Genomic DNA, 19,207 nt, shown 5'->3' on the forward strand with positions numbered 1-19,207 from the left:
CAAGGCCAGTTGGGACACAGGGGCTTGGAGCACCCTGCTGTAGCGGAAGGTGTCCCTGCCCGTGGCAGGGGGTTGGAACTGGATGAGCTTCAAGTTCCTTTCCAACCCAAACCATTCCATGATTCTATGAAATCTGATCCAAAGAATCATCTGTGCCAGGATCATTTGCTGTCTGGGCAGAGCTACATGTCAGATAAGAGATGATTGTATGGCCTGTTGCGTGCTGAGGCAGCAAAATCTGTGTGTGCCATGTCCCTGCAAGCCAGCCTGCGGTGAGCAGGGCTGATGAACCCCATGCTGAGAGGGGATGCACTTTACTGGAGCCTGAGATGCACTTAGGAGTACAAAGGAGAGTCTCTGGAGGAACAAAGGAGAAACTCTGGAGGATCTCATTGTCATTTGTGGGGCCCTGGGAAGTCTGCAGTGGGCAAGGGACGAGGGGGATGGACAGTGCAGCCAGATCTAGAGACAGGTAGGACAGGGTTTGTCGTTCGTGGTGCACCCCACAGAGGGTGCTGCTGCTCTGCTGGGAAGCCCAGGCTGGCCGGATGTGTGCAGCTCAATTTGGATGCATCTGAGCTGAATGGTTTGATGCCAGTGATGTCTCCTCCTGATTCAGGCTCCTGTGCTGTGCTGTGGGGAGATGGAAGCAGCAAGGGCAACACCAGTTCTCGTAGTGATGCTTCTCATGTACCCTCCCCAGGGCTACTGTAAAGTTCTGGCTATTTTCTGTCTTGGCTTTTGCCATGCTTCACAGCTCTGCCTTGGCTGAGGATGTAGTCAGAGCAGTTTGCTGTTAACTGCTGTCTCTGTTGGCATCGTGGTAACTGGCAGGGAGGCAGTAGCAGAGCTCTCACCTTGCCGGTTCATCATCTCTTTATTCCCAGATCACTCTTAGCTTTTCCATTTCAAGGGAGCTTGCTGCCAGTATAGCTCTTGGTGCTGCCTTAGTGTCTTGCACAGGAAATAATTTGACTTGCCACTTGAAACACAGCCTCTGGGATGGCTGTGGCTGCTGGGGAGTCACAGACAGTCTTGCCCTTGTCCTCCCTTTTTCTCTTACCTCCCAGTTTTCCCTAGTGCTCCTGCCAGAAGCTGCTGTCTCCTTGGAGCTTGGCTGCGATGCCAGCCCCAGAGGGAGGCAAGGTGGGCACCCATACAGGAGTTGGAGAGATGAACAGAGAGGCTTCCTGTGTGTCTGCAGGCATCAGGGACGGGTGAGGAGGCCATGGTCAGCGTTGTCCGCTCCTACGACGACCTGAGCCGCAAGCTTTGGCACCTGAAGGAGCTGCCACTGATGGTGACGTCTGTGCAGGGTGTCCATCCAGCCCTCCGGTACACGGAGGTGAGTGTTCCTGAGCACAGCGCATGCATGGGGGTCTGCAAGTTGCTGGGGAATGCCCTGGAGTGAAAGGGGACAGAGAGAATCAGTCACTCTGCTTTTGTGGCTCCTGAGAGCCGTCAGGGTGATGCAGTGCCTCTTCTTGCTGTCCTGCCCCTCAGGATGGCTGTGCACAAGTTGGCTAAGCCCTCTGTGCCAGAGGAGTTTGCTGGGGTGGGAGGTTTGGGATGAGGGGGTGCATGGTGCCCTGGGTTTTCTGCTCTCAGTTCTCAGTCCCTGGACATCTCTTCTCTCCCAGGTCTTCCCTCCCATTCCCATGAAGCCGATTTATTCCTTCCATACCCAAATCAGGACAAAACACTTGCTGCTTCCCTCGGAGGAGAAGCCCTGCCCAGCCTACGTAACCCCTTTGAAGAGTAAGTTGGAGAGATGTGAGTGGGAGATGATTTGGTGGGAGGAAGCAGAGGCAGGCAATGATGCTGGCTCCATTAACTGCTGCGTTGGTGTGCTGCAGGTGGAAGCAGAGGCCTGGCTTCTCCTGCTGTAACCTCTATTCCTAGCCATCCCCATCCAACCCCTCATTTCTCTGTGGGGCTCACTGGCCTCCTGCTGTCCCTTTGTCCCCAGCAATCTGCCACATGGAGGGCAGTGGCCAGTGGCCCCAGGACAAAGATGCCATCAAGCGCATCAAGGCGGCTTTCCACCTCCAGCTGGCTGAGCTCCTCCAGCACCAGCACCAGCTGGTTTGCAGACCAGCGGTGACCCACACTGATGTGTACAAGGTAAAGGGGTGACAGAGACCTTCTGCAGACCTGACTTTGTGACCTGGGAGGCAGGCAGGGGGCTGTGGCAGTGATCCCTCTGGGGAAAAAACAGGATTTGGATGGTGGGCCTAGGGAAAAGTGTGGCGAGACTGTGTTGATGGCAGGATGCTGTTGTTGCATCCCTCAGGTGCAGCGTAGCTTATGTTACTACCAAGTCTGACTTCACTTTCTGCTCCCATCTCAGGATGGGTACGTTTTCCGTCTCCAAGTAGCCTACCACCGGGAGCCCCTGATCCTGAAGGAAGTGGTCACCCCAGAAGGAATGCTGAAGTACCAGGACACAGAGGAATCTCGGCAGCTGGAGCTGGAAATACAGCATTTGCCCTATTTAACCAGCTCTCTGCATGGGTAGGTGAGGCCGGGGGTGTCTGGAGGGCCAGGACATGGGATGTGGCTGGAAGCCAGTGTGGAGGTGCCCTTGGATGTTGGAGAGTGATGATGCGGAGAGGAACTCGCTGTGGGAAGTGGCCCTTCAGTTCACCTTGTGAGAAGTTCTGTGGGAGGATGGAGGGACGAATGTGGGTGAGGGTGGCACCTGTTGTCACATCTGAGGTCACTGGTATGGAGAGACAAGTACCGAAGAGCAGCATGATTAGAGAGCAGCATCTGTTAGTGTTTCCCCTTTGTGCCCTCAGAATCTCAACAACTACAGAGGTGCTCCACACACATTCCTGGCAGATTTTTGCCCTCTGTTCTCTCTTGCCAAATGCCAAAAGTCCGTTTTGGATGTGTGGATTGAGCAGTGGCTTGTCTCCCTCCTTGCAGGCTCCAGCAGCAGCACCCTGTCTTTGGCAGCACTTGCCGACTGGCCAAGCGCTGGGTCAGCGCCCAGCTCCTGAGTGACAACATCTCTGAGGAGTGTGTGGACCTCCTTGTGGCATTTCTTTTCCTCCACCCAGCCCCCTTCACACCACCCAGGTAAGGATGAGGATCCCGGGCTGCCCCAATGGGGATTTAGTGCTTTTTTCCCTTACCTGGAATGAGCGAGGGATGGGATACTGTTAAGGCAGGAGTTGCTGGGAGGCTGTGCAGCAGGGAGCTGTGCTGCTAAAATGCTGTCCCAGTCCCTGTTGGGAGCAGCTGGACAGAAGAGATGGAGATACTTGGTGTTGCAGGACTGGTTTCTCCTTCCCTGTGTGCCACAGAGAAAGGCAGGTAGAGGTAGGTAAGGATGGGAGCAAATGCCCTTGTGGTCTTTGGGTGCTGGTGAAACAATGATGGGGTGTCTTTGTTTCATTATTTCAATGACTGGCAGTCCCTTTTTCCTGGGGGTGATGGCCAGGAGAAGCAAGGGTGAGGGCTGCACTGTGGCTAGCAGCACACTGGAGCTCCTGGGTTCCTCAGGACAGATGTTGCAGTGGTGTCACCTGCAGCCTCCCTCCTGGAGAGGATTCCCAAGGGAAGGGCTAGAGTTCAGTGGCTGAAAGCTGAGTGGAGTAGCATGTTAGTAAATAACCCCACGGAGCCAGTTCCTTGCTGGTACCTGGCAAGTGGATGAGATGCAGCCCAGAGGGAGTGAACTGAAGTTAAAGGAAGTGATTTTGCTCAATTTAGAGCCAAAAGGTTACTGTGCCTTGCACTTGGGATCTGTTTCCCTCCCCGCCCTCCGAGTAGCAGGAATAACAGCCTGATGCCTATAATGCTTTCCTGTCTCCTAAAATACCCTGCCAGGAGGGAGGGTATTTTCATTTCTTCCCGGCTGTCTGGCTTCACAGCCATGTTGTATTGCAGGGGAAGAGCACAGTAGGAACTTGGCTGCTATTCAGATCTGTACCAGAGATGGGAGCAGCCCTCTTTCCACCTCTCCCTTGCTCCAATCCCAGCAGTCAGGTTGGGGAGAGCATCAGGAAATAGGGGGCAGTGTTTTACTTTCTGCAGGTTTCTTTTACTTGGGGAGGGAGGAAAGGCTTTCCATGGGGATTTGGAGAAAGGGAAGTGCTTCATACTTGTCCCGGACTTCTCTTTCTCACCACGGATGTCCTGTCCTGGGCTGCTTGTGGGGCATCACTAAGTCACCCCCAAGTGTAGCCCCTCTGGTGGCTAGGGGAGCAAATGTCATTGTTAAATTGTTTTGTCTTGCCTGCAGCTCTCCCCAGGTGGGGTTCCTGCGCTTCCTTGATCTGCTGGCAACCTTTGACTGGAAAAACAACCCCCTGATTGTCAACCTGAATGCTGGCCTCACAGGTGAGTAGGCAGCACAGAAGAGAGCTGTGGCATGAGGTTCTTGAGCCATCCTTTGTCAGTGCCTGGCTCTGGGGTCTTGGATATATGGAGGCATTGCAGCTTCTGCCAGGTGCAAGGAGTTTTTCTTCTCCCTTTTTCTTCTCTTGCCATGCTTAACTTGGCTTCAGGGTGGGTTTGTTGTGGCATGGCTTTTTTTTCCCTCCTGTCTGCCTTTGAAGAGGTGATGATGCTCTGCTGCTTCTGGTCTCAATGGAATCTGTAATGAGCCTGGGTGATGTTGGATGTGGTGGTGTCTTTGAAGCCCTCTGTGCCTTCGTAGCCAGCATTTTTGCTTGAGGCTTTGCCTTAGCTTTTGGGGGCCAAAACTTCAGTTGTGCTGGGATAGCAGCTGGGCTCTTGAAGCTTCAATGTCTCCTGTGCTGTGTCTGTTTTGAGCCCCACTGAGCCGCTCAGGTTATGGAGATGATCTGCTAGTCCTTACTTAATGAGGGGGAACTAGAAATCTCTTTGAGTACAAACTCTGTCACTGGCTTATAACATGAATTCCCAGCCTGTGTCAGTCGCAGTGCTTGCCATGTCTGGGCCTGCCTGGGTGGGTACGGAGCAAAGATCCATCTATCCCTGCATCTTGCCTCTGAAGCTTCCTGCAGGTGGATGCTGAGGGAAGCATGAGAACAGAACAAGCCCAAGGCAGTGGAGCTTTGGTTGCACGTGGATGCGGGATCAGAGGGTGGGAGAGGATAAAGCCTGTTGTACTGCCCTTGTCTGGGCTGCAGTACATGAGTGAGGAGGCTGGAGGACTTCTGGGGGGTGGGCAGAGCATCTTACCCTCCTGCCTGTCCTCCCCAGACGCTGACTGCACAGAGATCAAGAACAAGTTTGTGGCTGCTCGCTCCCATCTCCCTGTCATGTTCATCGCCACCCCCAAAGACCAGTGGAGCTCCATGTGGACCCAGGAGCGACCCTCTGCTCAGGTGAGCTCTGCCCTCTGTCCTTGTCCTTTGGGAGCTGCTGGCTTGGGACTGTTTCCTGCTCCTAGTACTGGAGCAAGCTCCAACAACCCTGTGGCTGAGCGGGGTCTCTGCTGCATCCAAGACTGCCAGGTTTCACCCTCTGGCTTTCTTCCTTCCCTAGATCCTGCAGCGACTTATTGTGCTGGCCTCAGAGTCTCTCCGTGCCCTGGAGGAGCAGCTCATGGACCCACTCAAGACCCAGGATGTGAAGGTATCCCCCTGGGGTGCTAGTACAAAGGTGTTTGCTCTGGCAAAGTATACTGGTCTTCGGTGGTGGTCACTAGGATGTGTGTGTAGGATTCAGGCTGTGGCCATGCATGGTTGTCCTGGGATATGAAAAACATCGAAGGTGGGATTGTGGAGGCTGCTGCCCTGCTTCTGGGGGACCCAGCTCTACATAGCAACTTGGGGTGAAATAGCATCATTGACTAGCACAGATTTATTTTGTATTCTCTGGTTTTCTTGGAACATAAGCAAATGTGCAATGTTCCTGTGCCAAATCAGTTGCATGTCCGTGGCTGGAGCAAAAGGCTTCTCTGGGAGACTCAGTCTTGTAGCTGTGTAAATCTGGACTGTGTGCTTGAGTCTAACCAGGACCAGGATGGTTTTGGCAGGATGCTGACAGGGACTTTAGGAAGATGTTATTGTGGTTTGAGTGGAGGAGCAAGGCCATATATCCCTTTGTTTGCTCAGTGATTTAATTTTTAAGTTAAAATATCCCTTGGTGAAATGGATCTGGAGGTGTAGACACGTTTATTTGCCTGTTGAAGAGAGATGTCTGTTTTGGAGGGGAAATTGTATGTGTACCAAGTGGTCACCAAGGCAATTGAAGCTCAGAGGACTCAAAAAGCCAAACAGTGGTTAGATATGACAGATTCACATCAGCAAAAAAAAAACAACCAACCAACCTCATATAGTGGATTTTCTGTTCTGCCTAGGCAATATAAAAAGGATTTACTGACATTGCTTTCAGTTCTGGAAAGTATTACAGGGATGAGGTCTACTTGAGGCAGTAGTAGTGTGTGTTACAGGGCTGTGAAGGGGTGAAGTATTGTATGCGTGAGAGATGTGCTTCGTGTGCCTCGGTGTGGACCCAAGACTGAAATGCAAAAGGTGCAGTGTGAGCTGGGGGTGGTTAGCTTCTAAAATGAGCTGTTGCCTGTCCATAGCATCTTCCCAACCCCTTGACTCAGTCTCCTTGGTCTTCCTTCCCCCTCCTCTCCACCTGGCCATTGCAGTGTGATCGTTTCCCATCACCAGGGTATCCCTCTGCTGTCACCTTCTGTCTGCTTGATGGAAGATGCTGCTGCTCTTGGGACAACTCCTGTTGGACAGACAGGACTGTCCTGTAATTGTACAGTTCCTTGCGTCCCCTGGGTGTTATTCAGCTCCTGTTACCTTCTTGACTCCCCTCTTCGCTCTGGGACTCTGCCACATGTGGCAGTTACCTCTCTCGGCTTACTGTCTGTCCTTGTCTGTTCTGCCCACCCACCCTGCTGTTTGTGCATCAGGTTGGCTTCCTGGGGTCTGTGGTCAGGGCTGGAGAGGACCTTCTTGACCCTGTGGGAAGCTCTTCTCCAGGTACCATCTCTGAGTCCTGGGGACAGCAATTAGATTTTTCTGCTGACCTGGGAAACCAATAGGGTAGAGACCGTATTCCTTCTGACTAGACATCTGATGTGGAAAGGGAGCAGCTCCCTTCTCTGAGTGTTGAGCTTGCTGGACAGTGGGGCTGTGGCAATCAAGTGTATCTTTCCTGGTGCACTCTGGTGGCCCAGAGAACATTTAGCCTATCCACCAGGAGATAGCTGTGAGGGAACTTAATGATGATTGGACTTGATGATCTTAAAGGTCTTTTCCAACCTAGCTGATTCTATGATTCTGTGAACCACCTTGCTCTTGACAAAGTCCTTATTAAAGTACTTGCAGGGGTGTAAGGTAGTGAAAACCCATGCTGGAACGGAATGTGTCTCAGGCCAGAGGAAATGGGGTGGCCAGAATGGGCTGGAGCTCCCTGTGGCTCCACCACAGCCATGTTTTTCCTGTGGATGTTTTGGCAAATTTCTGATACTGATCTCACAAAAATTTTTTGGCTTTGGTTTACTGCTTTCTAAGGAGGTAATAAATGCAAGTACGGACTTGGGAAACATCTCTCACCTCTCCAGCTCACCTGTGTACTATATTGAGTAACACTGGTCTTCTCTCCCTGCAGATGGTCTTCCGCCCTCCTTTGGACTTCTATGATGTCCTAATCCACCTGAATCCAAACCAGATTCCTCGGCATCTGGAGAGCGTGGACCGGCCACTGAAGTCGTTTTCCCGGGGTGTGGTGAAGAACAGCAGTGCTGAGAAGATCCTCTTTCCTGTGGTGGATTATGACCCTGTACAGTGCTACCTCCAGGAGCTGAGAGTAAGCACAGCCTGTTGGGGAAGCACAGGGGGCTGCCTGCTTAAGGGGGAGATGCCTTCTGGCATTCGGCTTGCTTGTAGCACCCAGCGGGTGACATCTTTATGTATTTGGCATGTGATGGTTACTCGTTGTGTGCATCTAAAATCAATTCTTCAGCAGAAGACCTGGTGAGTGTACCACCCATTCCATGGAAATGGGACTGCTGCTGATGTGAGAATGACCTCAGATGCGAAGCAGCTGGAGCTTTTGCTGAAGAATGTTATATTTCAATGCAAAACCATCTTTATCTCGTTTGTATCTAGTCAGTCAATGGACTTTTCATGGCTTCTGGCAGCAGCTGGTGTGCATCAGCTACCCATATTTCCTGGGAGGTGTATAGGAGTCCATGGCATGCTACCAGTAGGGCTCCTGCTGTTAGGCGAATGGTTGTGTGAGCCATAGAAGCTGAATATTGGTCTTAGGATCATTACTCTGTGTCTGGTTACGCGCATGATGACAGAGGAAGTTGTTAATGTGGGTATATGGAGAACATCAGTATCCAACATCATCAACCCCTTTATATTCCACTGTCTGGCCATGCCAAAGCTGTAGCAAGCTGGGGAGATAGGCAAGATGCTGGGTGGCAGCAGTGATCCACACTGGATCTGGACAGCTAGTGCTTTCCAGATGTGCAGCCTCTGCCTCTTTGGCCCTTCCCAGCTTTACGTGTGGTAGCTGAGTTAAATATTAGTGTGCAGAGAGGTGAGGCTGCCATGAGCTTTTGCCCAAACCTGGCTTGACTTTCAAGTGCCATCTTCCCTTAGCCACGGAAGTGCTGTAAGCAGCATCAGAACTGCTGTAGGAATTGTAGGCTGGCTTTGGCAGGACATGTGCTACAGAGGTCTCCAGCCCATTCCCCTCTTGGGGCAGAGCCAGCTTTGACATCAGATCAGGCTGTGCAGAGCCCAGTTCTGTTGTTTGCTGACCATCTCCAGGGATGAGGATTTCCCATGTCCATGTCCCAGTGTTTGGCCACTATTGTGAAAAGAGGTGCCTGAACTGAAGTTCAAGTTCAGTCTGGAAGATACTGGGCCCTTTCAGTTTGAGCTCCCCTTGCACCTTAACCCAGGTAGCTTAGGAGGTGGGCAAAGAAAGGTGCAAGGGTTTCTTTGAAGGTTTCCTCACCCTGGGCATAGCACTGTTGCCTCTCAAGCTGCCTGCCAGCTGCTTCAGTAGAGCTTCCAGGTCTAGCAAGGTGCAGGCTCAGTCCTCTTGTCATCCACAGTAGGTTTAGACAGTTTTGAGGGGTGAGGAAGTGAAAGACAGGGATGCATGGAAGGCCTCTTTAAAGTGAGAAAGACCTCAAAATTGTCCCACAATTTACCTGCAAGTAGCATGCGGGGGAGAGCAGGTGCCCAGTGTTGTCCTGCCTTTGAAAAGGAAGGTGGTTCAGAAGCTGGAGGTCCTGCAGGCGAGTTGTAGAGAGCACTGGGGGATTTCTTAGGGTCCAGGATTTGCAAGGAGTGCAAGAAACACCTTGCAGAAGACTTCTAAAAGTCTTAAAAGTGGTTCTGTTTCACTCCTTCCTGGTGTCTTGATCTGAAGAGGAATATCAAGACCAACCCCTCTCATTTGTTCCCTAAATGATGAGGATTTGACCTGCTGCCATGAAACCTCAAGCAGGGAGGCATAGATGTGGTTAGGAAATGCAGTTTCTTAAGCCTGAAATCCTTCTCCACCCTTTGCTGGAAGCAGGGGTTAGAGCTGAACAGAACCTTTCACCAGCTGCCAAGGTGCTACAGGTGCCTGTATATATGAGGCTGGAGTCTCCGTGTCTCTCAAGGGGTCAGGGCTAAGCAGATCTCATGGAGACCTGGCAGGAGGCTGATTTCTTGCTTGGAGAGGAACTGGAGATGGCTGAATGACGTGATCAGGAGAGTAGGCTCCTTGGGGAGGCTATGAACTGCTTGCCTCAAATCTGACTGTGTACTGAGGAAGTTCACTGGGGTGTGTTGCAGTTTATAGGACCTTTTTGTGCTTCTAGTTAACTCTGTGTAAGCATGTGGAAGTAAAAAGTGCAGAAGAGACTTCCCTGGAAAGCAGCTTTCTTTATCCTTTAAGCAATAATGACTTAATTGGTCCAGTCAATAGTGACATCCAAGCTGTCTGAATTTGTACCGCCTGTTTTCTCTAATACAGGTAATAACAGACTCAGACTAGGGTTTGGTTGGGTTACAAATGGTAGCTGGTTCTAAATCCAGTATGCTAACATCCCGATGAAGAGACATGGATATGAGCAAAGGTCATGTTGCTTCATTGGAAGCACTGTTGTGTTCACTTGGTGTCATGTTCTTTGACCTGAGGGTGCTCAGGAGGGAGCAGAGCAGAAACTCGTCACAGGTTTCTCTGAAGAGGCAGCTATGGGGTAAAGAGCCTGAAATCTGCCTCAGCAGCCATGTCTGGGGGCTTTTCTTCTTAAAGGCTATCTTAAAGGCTCAGAGATAGGTATGTCTGTGTTCCCTTGCAGCTGTTGTACTGGTATCTTGCAGTACCAGTTCACGTGTTTCTCGTAGCTTCCAGGTCAACAGCAGGCAGACCTGAAGGGGCTGATGAGTATCTCTCTGGGCCAACAGGTGTTCCTGCTCCTGGAAAGATCAGAGAGGTGACACTGCAGCGTGCTCCCAGATAACTCAGCCATGTCCACCTGTGTTGGAAAGCCCCAAAAGCTGACTTTGCACTGCAGATTCACCAGCGAGCAGTTGTGCTGAGCTGTCTGTAGAAACTGCTCCATCAGAAATCATCTGGCTTCATGTCTTGGTGTACTGATGTGGTTGTTTAAAGGCACGACCTTTGCATTGGCTTTGTGCTTTGACCTATCTTTGGTTGGTCACCTCTCTAGCACCCTTGTGTTTCTCTTCTGTAAGGGGGGGTCAGCTCCTACTCATCCTGCAGGCTGAGAAGTCAACCCAAGGGTGATCCAAACAGCAAGAAGGTGGTGCCAGAAAGGAGTGTGGTGACAGCAGTGGATCCTTACGAGAGATTTTGGATGAGAAGGCACTTGGATGCAGAACTGGCTGGCTTTGACTCAGAGTAATTTGCTATCCCTTAATCGCACAAACCACAGCATTGAGCAACAGGGTTGTAGCTGAGGCTGACAGTGCAGCTGTGGTGGGTTTATACCAACAAAGAGAGACGTCTGCCACACAGTGATGCTGTGGGATTTTGTTCTCTTCCGTGGGCAGAAAAGAAACATCTGCCTTTTTCTGAGCTTCTGATGTGCAAAAGGGATTTAAATGCCTGGGCATATGGACTTGAGAGGGCAGTGAGTAGCATTTTCCCCAGCATCCTTGGCCCGGTAACCAGGAGACCCACTTTTCTCGTGTTCAACCTGTTTGCTCCTGACAGAGGTCCATGTTTTTCTCAAATCAAAGGGGTTAGCAAGGCAGGAGCGCTCTGGAACCAGAGGATTGTTGTGTTCTTTCCCCAGCGAGCCTCATCAGAGGAGAAAATGAAAGGAGGGGAAGTGTTGAGTCTTGACTAATTTTAATTTTTCCTGCTCCAAGAAGATGTGCTGCAGGAACAGGTCTGATTGAGTTACTCTGGTGCCTGGCAGCCTCTGGGTAGAGATGAAAGGCTGGTCATGGGATTCAGACAGCAAATTCTTCCATTCCAGGACAGATCTGGTAGAAAAGGCCTGTTCTGGGAGTCTGTCCAGATGAGAAGGCTTTGCAAACAGATGCTTTTGAAGGAAAGGAGGTGCCAGACATCCTGCAGAGAGGGCTTCCCTGGAGCTTGGGCACCAGCTTCCCAACTGCTTATGGTCCTGAGTACCTCCTTGAGCAAACCCTGTATTTGGTCCTGGTAGGGATTCTCCTGCAAGGCGAAATTAAGTGTCTCAAGTGAGGCTCCAGTTGGATCTCCATCATGTCTGTATTTTGATGGCTTTTGAGCTGCAGAACCCTCACCCACCGGCTCAAGTCAGTGCCAATTTTACACCAGGGTGGCTTGGCTGTCCTCCTTATTCAAGAAGACACAGGACTTGTAGATATACTTGCCATGCCCATCTGCATGCATTCAGGAGCTCAGAAAGGCCAAAGGCCCTGGTTACCTCCCTGGGGTCCAGAGCTCTTCTCTCATGATGGGGAAACTCACATGAAGCTGCCTGTGCCATGTCCATCTGTGTTTCTGTAATGGCTGTTAAAAGACCTAACATTTCTTACTGCGTAGCCGGTCTCACTAGGTCACTGAATGTGAGCTGCTTTCTTTCACTGAGATTTAGCTTTCTCTGGCTGTATGTGCCTGTGGAAGAGCTAGTGGCAATGGAGCTGCACATCTTGGGGGATGTTTCCTGCTTTATTGTAAACATCCTTCCCTCTAAAGCAATGTTTGCGTTTCTTGCACCTTCAGACAAGACCTATCTGGAAGACTTGCAGCCCTTTTCTTTCATCCTCGCACGGTGTAGGAATGTGTATCTTGCTACTGCATGTTAGGAAGGAATTAATGATACTAAAAATTCTCAGTCTCTTACAATATGTAAGCTATGGTTACGGGATGTACCTGGAACTGGTGAAATCCTTTCAGGTCAGACTGTTCCCTTCCTGTTTTGACTGACAGGGCTGACTCCCAAGGCGACTCCAGACATGCAGAGATGAACTGAAAGTCTCTGTGGACTCTTGTTAGCATGGACGAGACCTTCCTGTCTGGATCTACTTGCTTGGAGGAGCAGAGGTGGCAGGAAGTCATCTGCTCTTACAACTTGTAGCATAGTGCTCAGGGTTGGAGGTGGATGCACGTGTGTGTGGCACATATATGGGCACACACTGGGTGAGCTCCCTGGTGAGCTCTGAAGGTGCATGTGGTTGCATTTGTTCTGTGTTGATAATGCTTTCCCAGAGGTCATGTAGGATTTGTCCTGTAGGAAGTGACTGAAGACATTAGTTTCAGATGATTTGTGGATTGGTGGACAAGGCATGTTTGCCAATACTACCAGGAGAACAGGGGTGGCTTTTTTTCTTGCCATACTTCTTTGCTGCTGGCTCAAACCCCTGGGTCAAGGATGCTTATGTGGCTGTGATGAGACACGTGAGGTGGAAAAGTTTGGATAGTTTGAAATACCTTTTACTAGCTGAATCCCAAACCAGACACTCAGGTTTCTTTTCTCTTTTAAGACCCATCTGATGCAGAAGTAAACCCAGCCTGGTTTTCTTGACAGTGCTCCTTGCTCTGGGTGTGGGAGAAGGCTCTGCCTGTGTCACATGAACTACGAGCATCATGGCAGGTTGCAGGAGGATGACAAGGAACTCAAAGTGTTAACCACAAATGTAGTTTGTTTGAATTAAGTAGCTTTAAGAGGGTTTTATACTGGTGGCTCCCATGCTGAGAGCACTTAAAATGCTCTAAGCACTGAACAGATGTTGATTGATGCGTTTGACACCTGAACATTTTGGGTGTGGAGACCTCTCTGAAAATCTGTTCTTTTTTTCAGCAGCTGTTATGCAATGAGCCTGATCTCTGGGTAAGGACAGTGAAAAAATGGGTGGGTAAACGGTTAGGTTAAAAAAAGCCACCCCTAAACAACAACAGTGGAGTTGCTTAACTAGCAGTGAGCGCTTACCTCATTGCAAAATCCACGCTTTAGCTGGAGCTGCTTAATCTAGTAATCCCATTTTAGATCAGGGTATTGTTTTACTCACCACCTTTCTCCGTCCTTTCATTCCTGCAACACAGATGGCTCCTTACAAACCTTGAGCTAATCTTCTAGGCAGCATGTACCCCTTCTCCGGACAATGAGGTTCCTCCAAATCACAGCCTGAGTATGCAGGTCCCTCATGTCTCTGCAAGACGGGGACCTGCTGCAGGTTTTACTGGTGGCAGGCATCCTCCTGAGCAGGGAGAGCTTTCTCTGAGCCTTCAGAGCTGAATTACAACCAAAGATACAACAGCTTGAGAAGGGAATAGGGGTTAAATGCACTCCATCCCTTTTCTCTTAAACTTTCCCTTGAGGAAGGTGTTAGCAGGCTCAGGCAAGCCCAGTGGCACTGGGCATGGAGCATGGGATGTGGAAAGGGAGGTGAATTGTTTGGTTTTACTCCCCAAGCCTCTGTACAAACTGAAGCACAGTGACTAATACACCAGACCCTTTTAATGCTGCAGTTTCCAAAGAGTTGAATGTGCATCTCCACAGCTCAGTGCAGCCAGCCCAAAGCACTACCAAGGGGACTGTGCTGGGAGCAGCGCAACTGCAGAGCCATCCTTTCAACATCTGCCCTCTGCTCTCTGCTGTCTGGATAAAAGGTGCTTGGGTATCAGGCTGCACAGTGGTTTTATTGGGAAATGAGCTCGGAGCACTCCTTTCCTGGCAGCTTCTGGCTCCTGCCCAGCAAGACATGCTTGTAAAAAACACCTTTCTCCTGGGGAGCATCGTGTGGCACTCAAGACCTCACCCCATAGAGGGGCTTTCTCAGGTTCTCACATGCTCTGCTCCCCTGTGCTTCAGAAAGCTGCATGTTGGTGGTCAGTGTGCCCTGGGCTTTCATGCCCTTCTTTGAGCTTTCCCTTCCAGTCACTGTTTGCCTTTGGACAAAAGGAGGAGTCTTTCCTGTTGCCTGGGCTCTGAGCATAACCCATTGCTCTCAGCAGAGAAATGCTAGGGCAGACTGCCTCTTTCTCAATGTATTTTTAGACAGTGGTTTTCCAGTTTGGTGAGATAGTGCCTTGACCAGCTTTGCCCCTGTCAAGATCCCATGAAGCTGGATGAGCTGGCAGCTCTGAGGTTCTTCCCAGCTTGATGGCCTAATCTCATTGCCCTCTGTTTGTGATGCTTCAAGTTCAGACTCATAAATCTGTCTCTGAAGGTTGCAGACAACACCACCCCTCCCTGCTTATCAGGTCTTTACTCTTTAAATGTTACCCCACCCTTTGGGATCACTGGTAATACCAGCCAAATCCACTTTTTTCTCCTCCTAGTGCAATCCTTGTATGACCATACAAGACCCTTCCATGCTTGCCTTTGCTGTTGATCTTTTTTTCATACACATCCTATGATACAGTGATTCCAGCAGAGACTTCTCTTTGTAAGAGCATGGCAAAGTTGCAGCTCAGAAAACTAATGGGATGGGGAAGAAAGCTGAAGAGGGAACAGAGGGTCTGTATTTCTTGCAGTAGGTTGCTCCAAGCCTGGTGAGGCCATGTGGAGAAATTTGTCGTGTGCTGATGCTGATGGCTGTTTGCTTGGCCCAGTAAGCATGTACCATTGCCTGATGTTAACCTCTGGGATGAGCAAGTGTGAGGGAGCAGCTGCTTGGTCAGCTGTGCTCAGGATGTGATCTGTCCAGATGCCAGTGTGTTGGTGCTGAGCTGTAAGGCCAGACATTGAGGTTAGGAAAGTTGCTTGCACACAGCATTGCTCCTGCTGCAGTGCTCATCCCTGCCTTCTTGCAGTGCTGGAATCCAGCGTGCATCGGCTTGGGCACAACCAGACTGTGGACTTCAGTGACCAATTCATGCAAGATTTCTTTTTGACCTCTGCTGCCCAGCATCACCAGAGTAGCTACTCACTGACATAGCTGCTGAAACACGGGCAAGGAGGGCAGATTCCTGCAGCGCCTCCATTGAGCATTACATCTCTTTGCATATCACAGGACTTTGTGTTACTTCAGATGCCAGGTCCCCAGTGGAAGGTCCTTGTCTGGGGTTTCTTTGCTGCCATGTAGTGAAATGTGTTGTGTCAGGATTGCAGGCTGGGCAGGAACCCGCCTCTTGCCATCTGATGCACTGTGAAGTGTTGGACATGTTTGTTGGACAGTGGGATATGACAGATAGTGCCAGATCCAGCTGATGGGAAACCATGGTGAAGAGCACTCAGTGGGTTGTCATCGAAAGGGTCCAGTGTCCTAAAGCTAGATGTTGATTTCTGGGTGTTCTTGCAAGCCTGTGGGAGGTGGTGGATCGTGTTTGTGCTCTCTAGGACAGCAAGAGGTAGTTAGTGATGAGGTCTGCATGCAAAACTTGGAGGCAGTGCACTGTATCCATCGAGGCTGGGGAAGGAAAAGAGGCAGCAAGAAGCACCTAAGTCTTGTCCGTGGACTGCCAGTTGCTTTTCCTTGTTGGGAAGCCACTGGAAGAGTTGCAGCTTTGGTCATGGCTGCTGTGGACCTCCAGTGTGTCCCTGTGTAAGGAGACTGAATTAGGGATGGGCTCTGGCTATGGGATGTCTGGCACAACCTCTGTTTGTTTTATACCCAGGATGCTTTCGGTGATCTTGCCTTGTTCTTCTACGACAAACATGGTGGGGAAGTGATTGCAGTTTTGTGGAAACCTTTGAGCTTTCAGCCTCAGCCTTTTAAGGTGAGTTTTTGACTCTACTTTAAGCTGATGTTCCCTTTATGCCCTGAAAGCTTGGAGAGCTTTTTTTCTGCATTGTAATTGCTTTGTCTAATGCTCATCAGCCAAAAGGCTGTTTGAGAAATGGAGCTCATACTTCTATCCCTTCTTAGAGAGGGTGAAATCAAGACAGGGCTCACCGGCAGGGCTGAAAAGGGCAGCTTGTCCCTGGACAAGCCCCAGCACCATAATCATGGCTCAGAAGACAGACCTCTGTCCCAAATGGTCTTCTTTGGTCCCCTTGTAGGAGGTGAATCATGCCTTGTTTGCCAGAGACTTTCGGTGTGTATGGCAGGCTGTCCTATCCAAGTGGCTTTGAGCATCTTACCCAGAAATACCCGACCCACAAGAAGCTGGGGTGTCAAGCCCGAGTCTTATTGATGGATGGAGATATTTTCCAGCTACACTGTGTGGGTTGGCAAATTCCAGAGGGTGGCTAGGTGTGAGGCATGCTGGAGTGATTCATACTGCTTTCTATGAAGGAAAGACGCAAAGAAACCAGTGACTCATGGCTCAGAGTTGGCAACCCAGGCTCTTTTGCTGTCAGACTCTGGGTGATTTACCTCCCCTCTCTTCATGGCCAGAGGGCATTGGCCATTCAGCCTGCCTGCAGTTGTGAAACCTGGTTATTCACAGGAGTGAAATGAGAGGAGGAGATGCTTGCGTCTGAGCTGAGTGTGGCTTGATTAAACATGGAGAGTTTGTCCTCTGCTGGAACCAAGGGTCTCTTCCTGCTCAAGGTCTTTGCACCCACTAAAGAGCAGAGCCACAGCAGCTGTTAGTGTTACAGTATGGTCCCTTTTGCATAGCCCATCTGCTCTGCTTACAGAGGCTCTGCCATGCATCTGCACGCTGTTCCCACCTCCACCATGCTCCTGGCCGTTACTTCTGTCCCTCCTTTGTGGTCTTTGGACTGTGGCTCCTGAAGTAAACCCTAAAAGGGGCTGGAAGGTCCACTCTTGAACTTTGTTAGCTCTAATAATGAGCACTGATGGTGTTGAGAAGTGAAAATGGGGTGTAGTGGTGTGGCAGGGGTTGGATATGATGAGGCAGGAGAGCAGTTCTCTTATTTAGGGCTTGCAGAGGTTGCAAAGCAGCTCTGAGCTGGTCCTCACATTTGTGCAATATTTGTGTGTGTCCTGCAGGTGTCCAGCATGAATGGAAGGATGGTGACAACTCTGAACGACAAGCTTGTCTGTGTTCCCAACGTGGAGGCAATTCTGGAGGACTTTGAGGTTTTGGGAGAAGGCCTGGTGAAGAGTGTGGAAGCTCGTACTGAGAAATGGACTATCTGAGGCCACTGTGAGGTGTGAGAGGGACCCATCATGAAGCAGTGTATTCACTCTGGGACCGTTCCTTTTTATAGATCAGTCCTAGGACAGTCTTTTGTCTTTTTTAAATCCCAGAACTGTGTGTTTTACTCTATTTATCTTTATATGCCTTGTTCAGAAAAGTGATGAAACCTGTTCCTGTTTTCAAGAATACAAATGCCTTTTTATTTTGAAGGAAATATAAAGAGAGGATAAGGCTTTTGAAGGTGTTCTTGTTCGCTGTAGGAAACAAAGCTGTGTTCACATGAGAATGTCAAGGCCTGAAAATTGTGGCTGAAGTGTGCATTAGGCACAGTTTCCTAATTCAGTAGAGAGTTTATAGCAATTGCTTATTTTAGTGGTTAAGAAAACCAACAAAACACTGAGCCATTCAGAAATGATCAGTTGTTCCCTTCTGCTCAGCTTTGGTGAGACACCTCTGGTATGCAGGCCTCTGTCCTACAAGGAGAGGTTGCAAGAGCTGGGCTTGCTCAGCCTGGAGGAGAGAAGGCTCAGGGGGACCTTGGCAACGTGTTTATACGTGGTGGAGTGGAGAAGATTGAGTAAGGCTCTTGTTGCTGCCCAATGATGGGACGAGGCATAAGTTGAAATGCATGAAATTATACTTAAAATACTTTTTTCACAGTGAGGATGGTTGAACACAGGCACAGGCTACGCATGAAGGTGGTGAAGTCTCCATCCTTTGGAGATACTCAAAATCCAACTGGATATGGTCCTAGGTGGCCTGCTCGAGGTGACTCGTCTCTGGGCAGGGTGAAAGGTTATTTCTCTTGGGTGAAATGATCGTGGGGACTCCTGATGAGGAAGAAGAGAGAAGAGGGAGCAAAGGCACTAGCCCCATTCCCTCTTCTAATGGAGGCAGCACACGTGTTACAGCAGCAAAGCACTAGGGAATCACATGCAGAGTAAAGAAAACAGTCTTCATGACAGCAGATACTGCAGAAACCAAAAATAGATGGAGCTTGGAAAGGGGAGTGGATGTTCATGCAGTTTGACTGTAGACAGTTGTTGCTTGGTAAGCAGCATTTCGGATGGGATGTTAAATCTGTTTCTTCGAGACCTACTGGCCTTCCCAGCTGTTGAAAGTGGGTCTGGGGCTTTGTGCAGGACATAAACAGCTTGCTTTTCAAATGTTTTCTCTGAAGGATCTGAAACCAGGTTGTGGCAGAGATGGGGCACTGTGCTGGTGCTGCCTACTTAGTGCCCATTGATCCAGTGTTTGCAGGCACTCTGTGTCCTACAGAATAGATACATGTATGCAGCTTCTTTGGTTTTGGGATACATCTGCTATGTTAAAATCAGAAGAAACACTTTCCCCTCTTCCCTGTGCTGATAGCTGAGGGAGGCTGTGGGTGAAATCTTTTGCCCATCCGTTACTTGCAGGAGCTTTTTGAGTACACCTAAAATGAAAACATCAAAAGCACTTAATGGGCAAAACAGATGTCAGACCTGAGAACAAAGCAGTACTTTCTGTTGTTACCATGACCCCTGCAGCTTGAGAAGCTGCTGACAGGTCCATTAGCAAACAAGATGCAGGCAGTGATTTAAACATGTTTCAGAAGCGGTTAAGTAGGGATTATTTTTTAAGCTCCTCTTTGTTCTGTTTTGTCATCCTCACGATGTCTGAATCGCCCAATCTGCCTTCAGCAGTGGCTGTAATTTTCCTTGGTAGTCAGACTGTTGCTGCTTTTTGTGACTCTCTTTGCTCTGAACGTGCAGTTTGACACTGGGATCCTGCCTGT

The 19,207-nt window shown here is 49.9% G+C and overlaps 1 protein-coding gene across 1 annotated transcript in view; it reads left to right on the top strand.

The window, feature by feature from the left end:
- The window catches only part of NOL6 (nucleolar protein 6 (RNA-associated)), a gene marked incomplete at its 5' end in the record, with an annotated part of 27,062 nt that extends 9,411 nt beyond the window's left edge, over positions 1-17,651 (top strand). Inside the window, 11 exons of the mRNA XM_010012836.1 lie at positions 1,205-1,345; positions 1,641-1,758; positions 1,970-2,124; positions 2,351-2,514; positions 2,932-3,084; positions 4,253-4,350; positions 5,200-5,324; positions 5,485-5,574; positions 7,576-7,773; positions 15,997-16,098; positions 17,280-17,651. Of these exons, the coding sequence (XP_010011138.1) occupies positions 1,205-1,345; positions 1,641-1,758; positions 1,970-2,124; positions 2,351-2,514; positions 2,932-3,084; positions 4,253-4,350; positions 5,200-5,324; positions 5,485-5,574; positions 7,576-7,773; positions 15,997-16,098; positions 17,280-17,429 (1,494 nt within the window). The remainder of the gene's footprint in view (positions 1-1,204; positions 1,346-1,640; positions 1,759-1,969; positions 2,125-2,350; positions 2,515-2,931; positions 3,085-4,252; positions 4,351-5,199; positions 5,325-5,484; positions 5,575-7,575; positions 7,774-15,996; positions 16,099-17,279) is intronic.
- Between the last annotated feature and the right edge of the window lie 1,556 nt (positions 17,652-19,207).

Source organism: Nestor notabilis, unplaced genomic scaffold (assembly GCF_000696875.1).
Source record: "Nestor notabilis isolate BGI_N333 unplaced genomic scaffold, ASM69687v1 scaffold464, whole genome shotgun sequence".
In the NCBI taxonomy this organism is placed as follows: domain Eukaryota; kingdom Metazoa; phylum Chordata; class Aves; order Psittaciformes; family Psittacidae; genus Nestor; species Nestor notabilis.